The 13,847-nt window shown below is 42.7% G+C and overlaps 1 protein-coding gene across 1 annotated transcript in view; it reads right to left on the bottom strand.

The window, feature by feature from the left end:
* LOC112562810 (calmodulin-like) overlaps window positions 1-13,786 on the bottom strand; it is a 42,138-nt gene extending 28,352 nt beyond the window's left edge. The window contains exon 1 of the mRNA XM_025236324.1: window positions 12,931-13,786. Within this exon, the coding sequence (XP_025092109.1) occupies window positions 12,931-13,014 (84 nt within the window). The 5' untranslated portion in view covers window positions 13,015-13,786. The remainder of the gene's footprint in view (window positions 1-12,930) is intronic.
* Window positions 13,787-13,847: the final 61 nt, after the last annotated feature.

The raw sequence follows: 13,847 nt of genomic DNA, 5'->3' as shown, positions 1-13,847 counted from the left end.
GCACACGTGGCTCGTGGCTTGATTTATTGGTCTATCACATACACGTGGCAACAGCTGGGCTGCCGTTGACATCAAACGAAGGTCTTAGGGCACGACGAGTAACAGGAGACAAGCAAGTGGTGCTCGTGTCCTGGCACGAGAAAGATTAGCCTTTTGGGGTGAGAAGCTGCAAGCAGGAGTATTTCACGGCGTTCTTCATGTAAACAAACGAAGCTCACAATATTTTGTAAACAAGCAAATGTATCTCGCAATGTTCTGCATGTAAACAAGAGTATCTTGCAACGCTCTAAATACAAGGAACGAGAATAATCCTTTTTTTGCGTTAGCGAAGGCATCTTAGCATAAATCTGTATACCCTGGATGGCTCTCAGACGATTTTTTTTAATTAACTCCCAGAACGAGGCTATTTACAGAACAGCTTCCGGTTTTGCCATGTTTCAGCTTCATTACTAGAACGAGGCTAGTGTGTACAAAGTTTCCGGTTTAGTCATATTCATGCTGTAGGCTCGCCGAGACTAGCAGCGGAGAACTTCCCAAGAGGCCGAGCGTTGGTCTCGGCAGACAGACAGCAGTCCACCTATACAACCGTCATCTCACAGCGTTTTGCCGTATGCAAACAATCCTAAAGCTTCTCTGCATATACAAACAGTTTTAATATATAGCTTTCTCTGTACAACTTGCTGACCAAGTCTGCTACGTGGAGACTGTGAAAGAGAGCCCCAAGCTACCATAGCAAGCGTTCTTCTAGACCTGCTATGTGCATGGCCGTTCTGAACTAGATAAACATGGGGTCTATGTTGTTGATTTGAAGTCTGAAAAAAACAAAACAAATACGTTCTAAAACTAATCATCTTACATATCTTCCGGGATAGATCTTCTTCACACCAGTAGAACAGCAGCTGTTTTTCACTTGACCAGCTCATGCTAGTCAGCATTATTTCCCCCTGGACCCACCTTCACTCTACCTTCCCTCGCCATTCTCGCCAGGAGCCTCCACACCCAGGGGAAATAATCCACAAAAGCCAGGCGGGCGTAAGCCGAGTGCTGTCTTTGTTTGGAGGCTTTCACGAGCAGCACTCTGATTGCGAAAATTGCTGCATGCTAAACTCTCGCCTCCGCTTACATCATTTCTCGTCCAGGGAAAACTGTTCTGTTTGAGAACAACAACAGGCCATCGACGAACATTTGATTTTTTTGGTGGGGTTGGGGGGAGAGAAGAGGAGGAGAGGGGGAGGAGGGGAGGGAGATGCGAGGCTTAAGGGAGAAGTAGTGGCTATTTCCTCGAGTCGGCAACGTGCGCGTGAATGTACGAGAGTTGTGCGAGACTGCAGCGCGATGTATAGTGTAACACCAGGCAGACATCACACACAGAGGGCAGACGCACGCTTCATGGAACCATTAGTCCGCGATTATCCATCATGTAGATCTCTGGGGTGTAAGGGAGGGAGGGAGGGATCACTCCGCTCTCTCTGCTTCCCGTGACGTGCGCGATCCCCCAACACTTCACATTCCTGTCCACGACCCGATGCATGCAGCGACAGCTCGCTCCGCCCCGTGCAGCGCTTGACACAGTGAACATAATTGTTGTAAGGATGTAGACAGTGTGTTTGTCGACAGGAGGATTGCATATCTCGCATTCTCGACCTTTTATGATTGATTGATTGTGTGTGTGTGTGTGCTTTGTGTGCGCGTTTGCCCTCCACTATTCACTGATGCTACAACTACAAATCACGACTGAAGCTGATAGTATAACTGAGCTGTAGTAACTGCATCACCTTCAAAACACAATGAACTCTTTGTTTGGTGACCATTATTATTCTTATCTTTGTGTTTCAATTTTAAGCGCTTTAAGTCCCACTGATGCTGAAAAGTCGTTATATAAATGCGCTTTTTATTATTATATAAATATGCAGATATTATGTGTATATATGTATTTAGTGGATGGGTGTGTCCAATGTTGATATTTTAATATTTATATGTGAGTGGTGTTTGTGGTTGTGTGTGTATTATATGTTTAGATATGTTAAATAGTGTGTGTGTGTGTCGCATGTGTATAAGTCTTATAATATTATATATCTGTACATGTATTATATATAGTGGGTGTGTGTTGGGATGAGGGGTGAGTGCACGCGTGTATTCGCCCGTGTGTACACGCGTTTTGTAGAAGCCTTAGTTTATGTATTCTTCGCTTTTACTTGATGAACATGTTTTTCTTTCAGAATATTTCAGTCTTTCGCGAGGCATTAAGATCGCGCAGATGAAATCTGATGTTACTCCTTCTCTCCCCCATTCCCCAACACACTAAAACTTTGGTTGCACCAAGAACTTGTATTACTGGACTGCTGTTTTCCAGTTAACTGCTAAAACGAGGCATGAGACTACAAAGCTTCCGGTTTAGTCACATTCTTTGCTTTGGCTCGCCGAGACTAACAGCGGAGAACTTCGCAAGAGGCTAAGCGTTGGTCTCGGCAGACAGACAGCAGTCCACCTATACACATCCATGGTTGCACAGTCATTTTTACATAAGGGTTGGAGGAGGTGCTACAAGATCAGCTGACTCTTGGCTTGTCAAATCCTCTCACAATTCCCCGCTTCTGTCTTAGTTTTACTCACTCACCCATTGTCCCTCATTTTCCACACCAACGATCTCGTCTTACTTGACAATATTGGTCTGTCCTCACTACTGCAGTTGCAGTTGTTCTTTTTTCCTCCATCAGACATTCCCATCCTCTGCTTTCTTCTAAAAATCGTCGCGGGAGTGTAACACATCATCCTACAGAGTTGTATCCCTTTCAGTCCTTCCCTCCCCCTCTTCTGTCCTCCACTCGAATCCGTCGTTGAAATCGGTTCATCTTAAGTGGCTTTTGACGTGCGGTCAAATCCTGTTCTTTCCACTTGCCTCTGCTCCTGTTGTTGGAGAGTATTAATAACCCAAACTGTACCCTCTCCCAAGGGAGGGTCGTAGACGAGTTCATTTCTACCTCCCTCTCCCCCCGACACTCAAATAAATCTCCCTTCTAAATGTTTCTCTAAAAATTTTGCTTGTCTTAATTAAGATTCTTAAAAAATTGCAGCAGGGCTTCTAGGCCAAGCTTGACGAGGAAGAAGAGACTTTAAAAAACTAGTAATCTGAAGATGAAAACATTAATGGCGATTTATTTTTAGAGACGATTGAAGTAATGAGAGCAAAGCAGTCAGGACCAGGCGACAAGGGAAAGTCGTGCAGATGCACAGACACACATAAACACCGTTTACTTAATTGATTAATTGGTTAGCTGATTGATTGACAGCAAGGTAGCCAGACACGGGTAGACAAGAAGGCGGACTGGCTGACAAATGGTGTCTGTAGTTTCTGCGCTCTTCAGGCAATTGCTGTGAAATGCTCGACCGAGGGTTAGCCAAGGATGATGCACGCTACAGCGGCATCTGCATCCCTCTGACGTCAAAACGCCGGAGAAATTTAACGCTTTTGAACTGCGGTTGCCTGGAAACGGAGACAAAGCAAAATTGTATTACATCTTGTTGCTTTTTTGTCTCCTGAAGCCAGTCTCTGATCGCATTCGCTGGTCTCTGTGGCCGTCATTCTTTCACACACGTACGCGCACGCACACGCAGCCACCACACACGCGCAAACACACACATACAGAGTACCACAGGTATACATACATACAGACAAGCACACTAGAGTTCACCCCACCCCTACACACATCCAGTTTGACAATCATAGTCATTCAAACACGCACACACATACACAGATAAACAGATGCAAATTATACATTCTCTCTGTCTCTAGACCTCCTCCTCTCTCTCTCACATGTTATTTTTACATTCATACATACATACTCGCACACAGACTTGCGCACTGACAGATGGATTTTAATCACGATACAAGCATCCGATAACACAAGCTTTAAAAGGCGTACACAGACACACACACAATCACACAAACACACACTACACGCAGCTTTGTAACACACACACACACACACAAACATATTCAGTCAAACTCATGAAAGCAAGCTTGCGTGAAACACGAAAGAGCCAGTGGAGTAAAATGCCAGTAAGGGATACTTTCGTGTCATAAAGAACAATCGGCTAAGAAACCTGAAACGCCATCAGACAGACTTCTCTATGGAAACAAATAAAGATATATCTGTTCTAATAACCATGGCAATGAAAGTGCAAGGTGACCAAACAAAGAGTGACAGCAAAGGTCATGTGGACATGGAGGAACATTCATGATAATGCTCATAAGTCTGTCACAAACTGATATCCATCACGAAGGTATAACACTTAGAGACAAACTAGATCATCAGCCAAAGTGACAGAAGAGTGAAGAAGGCCTAGTGAGATAAAAAAAAGAGAGAGAGAGAGAATATGTTACTGGAGGCGGGTGGCTGGTCTGCTGTAATCTCAGCAAGTAGTGGAGAGAGAAATGATTAAGTGAGGGTGGCGAAGAAAGTGGAGTACCCGGAGAACACGCCCTAAGGCCAGACCTGCTACAAACATTGAGTGTCCCGGTATTTGAACTCAGGACTCCCTAGTTCTCACTGCTGTGGCGACAAAGGGTTTAACCACTAAGCTACCGGGCGCTCTAGTGGAGCTTAAAGGGACACAACCGTCTGCTAATACTCTAAACCTGTGAACATACTGAAGCGTGTGAACATGAGTGCACATGTGCAACAGGTGCTTTCGAAAGAGCAGACACTATTTTGGATTAAAATAGATAATAAAAAATTGTAAATAAATTAAAAAAAAAAAAAAAAAAAAAATTCCAGTGTCTTAGGAAGAGCGCCAAGCAAAATTAAAGGGAAGTAACCAGCATTTCTTTTAATGACCAGTCATACATGTGTTACAACCCCTTAGTTACAGTTCCGCTCCCTCCTTTCGTTCAGCTATAGCTTGTTTCCACTATCATCGACCGTTATTTACGACCATTATAAAACAACAAATACAGGTACTGAGTATGTGACTGGTTCGTTGTAAGATGCTGACAGCTGCATGCAACTTTCATTTCAAAACTTTACAGTAGTTCGCAGACATCTTTCCGGGGAAAGCATCTAGTGACATTAGTCACCGCAAGCGATTTTCTGCACGCGAAATGGGAAGCAAATGTTTTAATCACACAATTCATTCATACAAGATTTTGAAAATATTTGGAAGGTTTTGTGTGTTTATTTGTTTGTTTGGTTGGTTTTGTTATGTTTTGTTCGTTTAATAAATTTTATGTAACAGTGCAGAAATTACCCATTCTCCAGAAGTTCAAGTCTAAAATCAGAGAAAAAATTATAATGAAAAACCTCCTCATTATACGCACAAAGGCAATCACATCATAAATAACATCAGTAACTGATGTAAGGCACATTAAATGTAGTCAACATATATTGCAAGATGTGGCTAATGTGAATCGTGCAAGTGAAGTTACACTTCTACAGAAATTATAATAATAATAAAATACGGTGCATGGTTAACCTCCAGTCGGTGGCGCAAGAGACCGAAGGAAATGAGTTTATAACAACAATCCACTGATTCCAGTCTACTGTATTGTTTGTTCGTGTGTTTGGTCCTTTGGTTGTTTGTTATGAATCCCAGAGTTCTGGAGTTAGGTCCTTCAACTCTCAGCCCTCTCCTCCCGCAATCTCTTCCCTCCTCCTTCGTCTCTTCCCTCTTCTCTTCTCGCTGCCGACTACTCCTTAACTTCCGGTTCTAACGGCTTGTCGGTCCGCAGGAGTTACCCGCCGTAAACAGGAGAGGATGCTTGCACCCCCACCGCCTCCACCCCTTCTGTCTCCGCGGACAGGAAATTGGCGCCGCTGTGGGGCAGCTGCTGATGGCGTTATTGACGGACGGCTGACTTAGGATGGTCGTGGCAGAAGCAGCATCAGCCTCAGCAGCCGCCGAAAACGTGTTTGGGGCGGTTATCTCCGGGCTGATCTGCCTGTTGACTGACCCGTCAACGATCAAAGCAACACTCGATGAACTGCACCAAAGGAGCAACTGCACCAGACGATGAACTGCAGCAGAAGACGATGAGCTACAGCGGAGGCTCAGTTGCAGATGAGGAGGACCTGCAGCAGACGATGAACTGCAGCCGTCTAATGGTAAACATTACAACTTACTCTCGATGGCTAAGTCCTCTGATTATTGCAGGACTTCACAGACGATGCTCAGACTTCAGACCTGCTTTAGTACGCTTCCGTGTAAGAGTGAGTGATGGACGGACACACAAACATCGTCTTGTAGAGGAAAGGACAGAGAATACAAAAAAATGTCCTTTCTGCATGAATCTTACAGAGGATGAAGCTCGTGTTCTTTTTTATTGTCCAGATATGTAGATTTTCGACAAGAGTATCTTAAACGTGTCACCTCACACGACGAGAATAATATTTTACGATAATGCAGGAAGAATAAAACAACTAGACAAGCGAACTTGTTTTATAGTTATATATGATTGTTACAAATTTAATGTGTTCTGAGTCATTATATCAGGACTGGGGAGCTGGCATACAGATTGTATTATATATGTGGGATAGGGATGAGGAGTATAAATGAGTGAGTGAGTGAGTGAGTGAGTGAGTGAGTGAGTGAGTGAGTGAGTGAGTGAGTGAGTGAGTGAGTGAGTGAGTGAGTGAGTGAGTGAGTGAGTGAGTGAGTGAGTGAGTGAGTGAGTGAGTGAGTGAGTGAGTGAGTGAGTGAGTGAGACGAAGTAATATTAACCTGCAATCAACATGCCGTAAGGTCGAGTGTCACTTTAAAGTCCACATAAACTAGTTTTTTTCCAACAATTGGATTGAGTTTTTTATAATTTGTACCAGATACTGAATGCTTCAAGGAAACAAACTATTTCACATCGCAGTTTTCACCTGTGTATCGTCAGGTCATGACCTCAGTTCCCGCGACAAGAGTTCGCTCCTTGTGGCAACGTCTCGTCACGTGGACATGGAATCCCTTGTACTGGCCGAGGTCTTTTCTTCTCAAGGCTTCTTTAGTCTTTTTGCTATTTATATCTTTCTCTAACCCTGACATTTATAAACACGTATTTTGGAATTAAGACGTAAATAAGAGTTACAAAAAAATACATTTCAGTTTTTTTATTACTATCACATTTAATATCAACTGAACTCAAATAAACTATATCAAGAGTTCAGAAATTTTAAGGATGTTACGCGTGTTATCTTTATCAACTGAATTTCTAAATATAACTAGTGTTGACGTGTCTCTTTTTGGTCGATAAATTAATCAACATTCAAAACAAATTTATATTTGTCAGACAGAAAATGCAAACATTTTGAATCATTTTATATCAATAAAACCAGGTGCACACATTTATCAGGCATTCAACACTTTTTATGAAATCTGAATTTGTCATTGAATCAGGAATTTCAAAATCAATAAATCATTTCCCCTGTTTATCGAGGCGCAGGGAACAGTTGACATAAAGATCAATTATGTTCAATCACTGGCCGAATGTAAGAAAAAACCTACAGCGATCTACAGTGTTTGTAGTGTGGGAAAGACGAAGCAGGTCCTGATAATGAAATGTGTGTTCGATATCAGGCAACAACATTTGCTTCTTTCTTCATTTGATGTAGCCAGCTGTTACCAGACAGCGGTATTTTTATAAATTGTTCTTCTTCCTCCAGTTTGTCTTTCGTTTCTTTCTAGGTCTCTGAAGATCTGGTCTCTCCCTTTAATCTTCCTCCCCTTCTCTCGATTTTTACACTTTTCTCTGCTCTTTCCCTATTTCTTTTCGATTTTTCTCTCTCTCTTTTCCTTAATTATCAACTACTTTATCTGAATGTTTTTCTATTCCTTTTTTTCACTCCTTGTATTCAGGCATCCCAAAATATGTCGTGAAACGAAATGTTGATTTCTTGACCACAGGTCCGACAGGTGTTTACAATATCAAAAAATAGACTTCGCAATGTCCAGGAAATAACAAGCGTTGCAGAACGAAATTTCTTCTCTGCTCCTTTATAATGTCGATCGCTATGACATTCCCACCGCAACTTTTTTGTTAACATCAATATGTTTTATTTATAAAATAAATATATATTGTAGTTCAATTAAACATAGAAAAAATGCAAGCGAGGACCATCGAGCATCGCCCTGAGGCTGTCCATGACTTGTGTGTGTCATGAAATGAAAAGGATCTGGCGAAAGTTAGAGAAGAGATTCTCTAGATGGAGCAAAGTCGAGATGTGAACAGAGTTGAGATGTGAACACGTGGTCACGTGGTGCTTCATTTTTCGCAGAGGCTGGACTCTTCTTTGCTAGACCCATATTACAATTGTATCAATTTCTGGATCCATTGAGAGGTAATTTCATCTTATCGTCGAGTTATATTCATGTATATTACAAACAAAGACTTTTTTGTACTCTTGACAACACACACACACAGGGATGCCATCACAATGTTTCTCATCATGAGCTGTGCAACTGCCAGACATGTAACGAGTCTCACACTTCTTTCCCACCCTCCAAACCAGGCCCTGTATTTTGTTCTCTGCTCTCCCTCTCCTCTAGGGGAGGATCCAGCAGGTATTACCCTCCCCGTCCTCTTCCCTCAGGCCTTCCTGAGAAAATACCGATGAGAGCTAAAGGGAAACGATCTGATCGCTTGTCAAGCGTGTGATGCAATTCAGCCAACACCGCTGCAGGAGGCTGGCTGCCATTTTGGGATGCTTGGGATGACACGAAGAGACCAGGTTTGTAAGTGTTCGCTCTCATGCATATTCAGCTCCACATTTTATCCGCTCGTTGGGGTCTCTGACGTGTATAGTGCATCCTAATTACAGAAATATTGCAGCCTCTGTGTAATGTCATCGCTGCAGGGATGTATTACATCGTAATTCACGAATATGGCGGCCTGCATAATACAGCAAAATTATAGAAATGTAGCCGCCTGTATAGAGGTCCATAAACTGCAGCAGTATATCTCCTCCATTCCTGTATAGTGCATCTTAATTACAGGAAGGTAGTCTCTTGAACAGAGCAGGGACATCGATTTTCATGCACTCTTCCTTCTGTGCTTCTCTAGCGTTCGCCTGTTTGTTCTCCTAACATTTTTTTTTTTTTCTCTCTCTCTCTCCTAACGTTCGCCTACTTTATGTTCCTAGCGTTTGCTTGTTTCTTTGCTCACAGTGTTTGAGCATTGTACTCAAATCCTCCAGGGAACTACCACGTCTACCTTATTCTTCAAAGCCTGGACGCGACTATTGTTCCCACTCACCTGCCACTCACCTGTTCTACGCATGCGCGAACAACAAAACTTGTCTGCGAGTCTAACAAACTTCGCTCTCGACCAAGCATTTTGCAACAGAACGAGCACTTTGTCTGCTGTTCAGAACAACGACAAAATATTTTAAAATAAAAACGTAAAAAAAAATCCATTAAGAATTGAAAGAGCAATATTCTCGCTGAAAATCGTTCGTTTTACCTGCTACAGGGAGAAAAAAAATTCAAATGAAGCTATTTGTAGAACATGTATTGCCTTTTCATTGGACGCCATATAAGGACAATAAGAAGGCGGTCTGCGCATGTGTGGCGCAAGTAATTAGGACAAAAATTAGCCGCGGCCTGGACTGGGCCAACGTTTTTTTTTCTTTTCTGTACATAAACATTATAAAACAGTACATGGCCTTTATGAACGATTTTAATTATGCAAAGCTGCCACTAACGTCTATATAATCCATATTAGAGCTGAAATTTTGAGTTTCGTCTGCTCACGCATTTGCGTGAGAAGAATTTTTTTGTTCCAGAAGTCAGTGTCAGAGGTCAGCAGCGCAATAAGACGTTCTAGTGCTGTTTGAGGGGTAACTATACCTCCTGTTTGTGGCTACTGTTCCATATCTTAACTCTTCCCAACGAATCGTGTTTGACTAGAAGAACAGCCCTGAAGCGTCATCGTCGACGTGGTCCTCGAAGAGGGCGTGAGGGCCGGGGGCAAATAACTGTCATCACGCACCAGTTGTCCTCTCATGCACGGACTCAACGAGGACTGCACCATGAAGATCACTTGCATGCCTCCTACGTCTTCCACCACGCAATCCATCAACTCAGACATCAAGCGTACATCGCTTAACTCACTCACACCTCACCCACAGACATCAAGGTGTTTTTATCTCACTCACACCTCACCCACAGACATCAAGGTGTGTTTATCTCACTCACACCTTACCCACAGACATCAAGGTGTGTTTATCTCACTCACACCTCACCCACAAACATCAAGGTGTGTTTATCTCACTCACACCTCACCCACAGACATTAAGTTGTGTTTATCTCACTCACCCTTCCACCAGTCAAACATTTTGGAGTGTTTCACTGTGCCTCCGTCGGTTTCATTACCACCTTCATGTACAAACTCATCAAAGACTGTTAAAGAAGCACGCAAATAACTGAGTAACACTGTGTTGTTGATACTACTCGCTTCTACAAGAAACACACTAAAGCTGACCTCACACGGTGCGACAAAAGAAGTTGCAGTCAGGAACGTGCCTGTCTTCTCCAAAGTATCCCCCTCACCCACAACTTCTTCCAACCGAGTCCGCAGCAAAAAGCCGAGACAAATGATCTGATCCCATTTCGAAGGAATCAAATGGCAATTTTTTTCCAGACGATGGACTTGTTCTCGACCACATGTTTTATGAGACAGAGTGTAGGAAAAATGTATAAATCAGTTTCAAGGCAGATTTTTTTTTTGAGGAGACGGATTTCCTCATCGTCATTACGTCCTGTTTGTGCTTTAAGCTCTCCACAAAGAGTTCCTGATGGTCTGTTTTCAGAGATTGCCCTAGGGTCTTCTCTCCACCTGTGCACGAAATGAACACGTGCACAATCTGTCCTTCTTTTCCACTGCTAATCTTTTGATTTATTTACTTTTTGTATTTTAAAAATTAAAATATGGTTCTAAAGCTGCAACTTTCGTTGATTTAATTATTTAATAGTAGCCTCAACGGAAAAAACGACATTTTTAAAAAAAAACTACTTTGCATGTCTCCGTGTTCGACTTTGCATTGTGGCTTCATCATCTCCATCCTGTTATAACTAGCTTTTGTCGATGTAATTATTTATTCAGCGGAACTCTCGATAGAAAATTGAAATTTTTCTAACTTCTCATTCCTACATCCTTGGCCCATACAACATGTCTCCGTATGCATGTTTGATTTTGGATTGTGTCTTCATGGTCATGTTATGGGCAATGAGTTCGCCTCCATGGGCGGGGACGTGCGCTATAAAAGATGACAGTAATGATGATCAAATTATCCTCATCATGTCATAAAGTTTCATTTATATGCCAAGAGGATTGCCTTTCTCAATGGAATGAAATCAAAATGCAGATTTGATTGCGGTGTTTATGGGCTACTCTTCTGTTTCTGATTTGTACTTGGAGATGTGCGATGTTTGTGGCCCCGATTCTTGAGAAGAGATGTTCGTCACCGACTCATGGACTGCCCATGGAAGGAAATATGATCAGAGGTAGTCTTCAGCTGACGGATTTTCGGCAGAACAAACTGACATTATTAACAGGTGTATCAAATTTATGGATCGAACATTATCTAACACAGTTCTGAATCGCTCCAAAGTCCAAAGATGCGTCAGAAAGTTCAAAGAAGGGGCGTGGCGGGTTTGTCATGCTCGTTCTGCGCTCGATGGTCTTCTCGGATGGTTTGTACAGATGTCAGTGCGATCTGGGACATTAAAGGCTAATAAGAAATTGAAGAAAGTTAAAATCTGATTTGATTGGTGTACGTTTAACCAGTCTTTCTGTGGCACCTGCCTCTTTACTGCGTAAGGTAGTAGATGGCAACTTAATGAAACATTTGCCGAAATTGTGAAAAAAAGACATCGAAGAAAGTGTTGGACAGTACACTTAGGAAAAGCAGAAAAATTAATACACTGGAGAAAAACAGAAAGTATATATAAGAGAGAGATAATAGATGAAAGGAAAGTAGACAATTTTTTTATTACAAAAATACACAAACCGAATGTGTTTATGCAACTCGCAAACAACAATTGTGACAACAAAATACAGCATACATTTTAAAAAAGGAGGTATAAAATAACTGGTTAATTGTAAGTAACATGCCTTAACACTTTTTAAGGTAAAGTGAGCGTCTAAGGCTTAATTCTGTAAACAAATAAATGTCTGGTGGTTTGACTAGTTATGGAACAATGTAATTAGCCCTGTCTGCTTATTTCAATTTATTAAGGGGTGTTTTTTTTAGGAAAGGGATCTGGGTTTACAAATGGAACCATGGGCTTAATGCTTAACTCTGAGTTTGATTACAGAAATTGTTTTTCTACAAAGCTTATTGTCAAGATGGAGACACGCACCCAAAGCTGCATGACAAACCGTATAGAGATGAATGAGCGCGAGTCAGTCCCAAGTCTCTCCTCTTTCACAAACCACACAAGCAAACACTGTAGACTGTGATACACGCTCACAAAGGTCCGGAAATAAAAGTAATCCCAAGTCTTTCTACAGTCTTTTGTCAAGTGTCCACATGATTAAAACCCATCATCTTTAAAAAGCTGAAGCTACCTACTCGAAAACCTGAGTCTGAACAAACTTCCGTTTGAAAAAAAAAAAATCTCTGCTTTTACTGAAGAGTAAACTGTTGTGGGAAGATTCAATCAAACCCCAAGAAAAATTTCTAAGGAAATCGATAATGAAAGCTGCATAATGCAGGTTGAAAAGATGACATAATTGATCAGAACCGTTCCATTGACAACCGGCAAGAGTTGAAAGAAAAGTGCAGTGCAGAATGAGAGAGGAAGGACTGCTTAGATGTGTGATGGCGGGTTGTGGAGTTGGGTGTAGAGGAGGGAATGTTGAGTATTTAAAAATGTCGAAATAAATCTTTTATCGAAGTAGCTGCAAAAAAAAAAAGAGAAAGAAAAAAATAAATTGAAGGGGTTACTTACCACCTGTCGAATCTGGAACTGCCGAGCTTTGCCCCCGGGTCTGTCAGGCCGTCCTAATCCTCCCACGGTGCGCCGACCCCACATGGAGTTGGTTTGGACGTGTGCGGCACTGCAGCAGCGGCACGTGCAGGGCGCCGTGTCGTACAGCACGTGTAGGACTGTGTGTGGAGGGAGGAGGATGGTGGTCAGTGAGTAGCCGCTGTGACGTAGCAACCCAGCGCAGGACACGCACCACCACACACACGTCACTCGTCAGGTGCTCGTCCTACTACCTGCGCTGTGGACATTCATTCATAAACCAGGCAGGTCCATCAGTGGGGGAGTCAGGAATGCAGGACGAGTTCACGTGATGTCAGGGGGGAGAGGGAAGGGGAGGGAAAGGGGAGGGGATGGTCTTGCGATCGCTTCCGCCACGCTAGACAGACAGGGATGCAAAGACCGTTTTTTCGCCTCCGAGCATGCGCTGTGGTTCAGACGTCAGCCATCGCGAGCTGCGTTGCGACTCACAAACCGTTAAAAAATCACATCACGCAGCCAGGGACCGTGAGGGAAGCCATAGTGTCGCTGCACATTCCAGCTAATTAGCAGTAGCATGCACAAGTTTGTTAAATTACATTTCTGAAATTAAATTGAGATTTCTGTTTTTTTTTGAGTCCGAGTCCCCAGACACATCAACAGAGGATGTGTCTGGTGTGTTTAGCCGTTTGGCGAAAGCCGCATCTGGTCAGTGTTCTCACGTGTATAGGTGGCGCTGTGGTATGGTCAAAGACCTGCTTCATGCGACAGAATCACTTCTGAGTTTATTCACAGTTGAATTTCTTTAACAGTTAATGTAGAAATTAGCCGAGGTGGTGTTTACACACAGGTCCCAGAGATGTGACTGGTCGTGTCCACTGAACGGCGCTCACCCAGCTCCT

This window comes from Pomacea canaliculata, linkage group LG4 (assembly GCF_003073045.1).
Source record: "Pomacea canaliculata isolate SZHN2017 linkage group LG4, ASM307304v1, whole genome shotgun sequence".
Classification (NCBI taxonomy): domain Eukaryota; kingdom Metazoa; phylum Mollusca; class Gastropoda; order Architaenioglossa; family Ampullariidae; genus Pomacea; species Pomacea canaliculata.
This window is presented reverse-complemented; position numbering and strand designations above follow the sequence as displayed.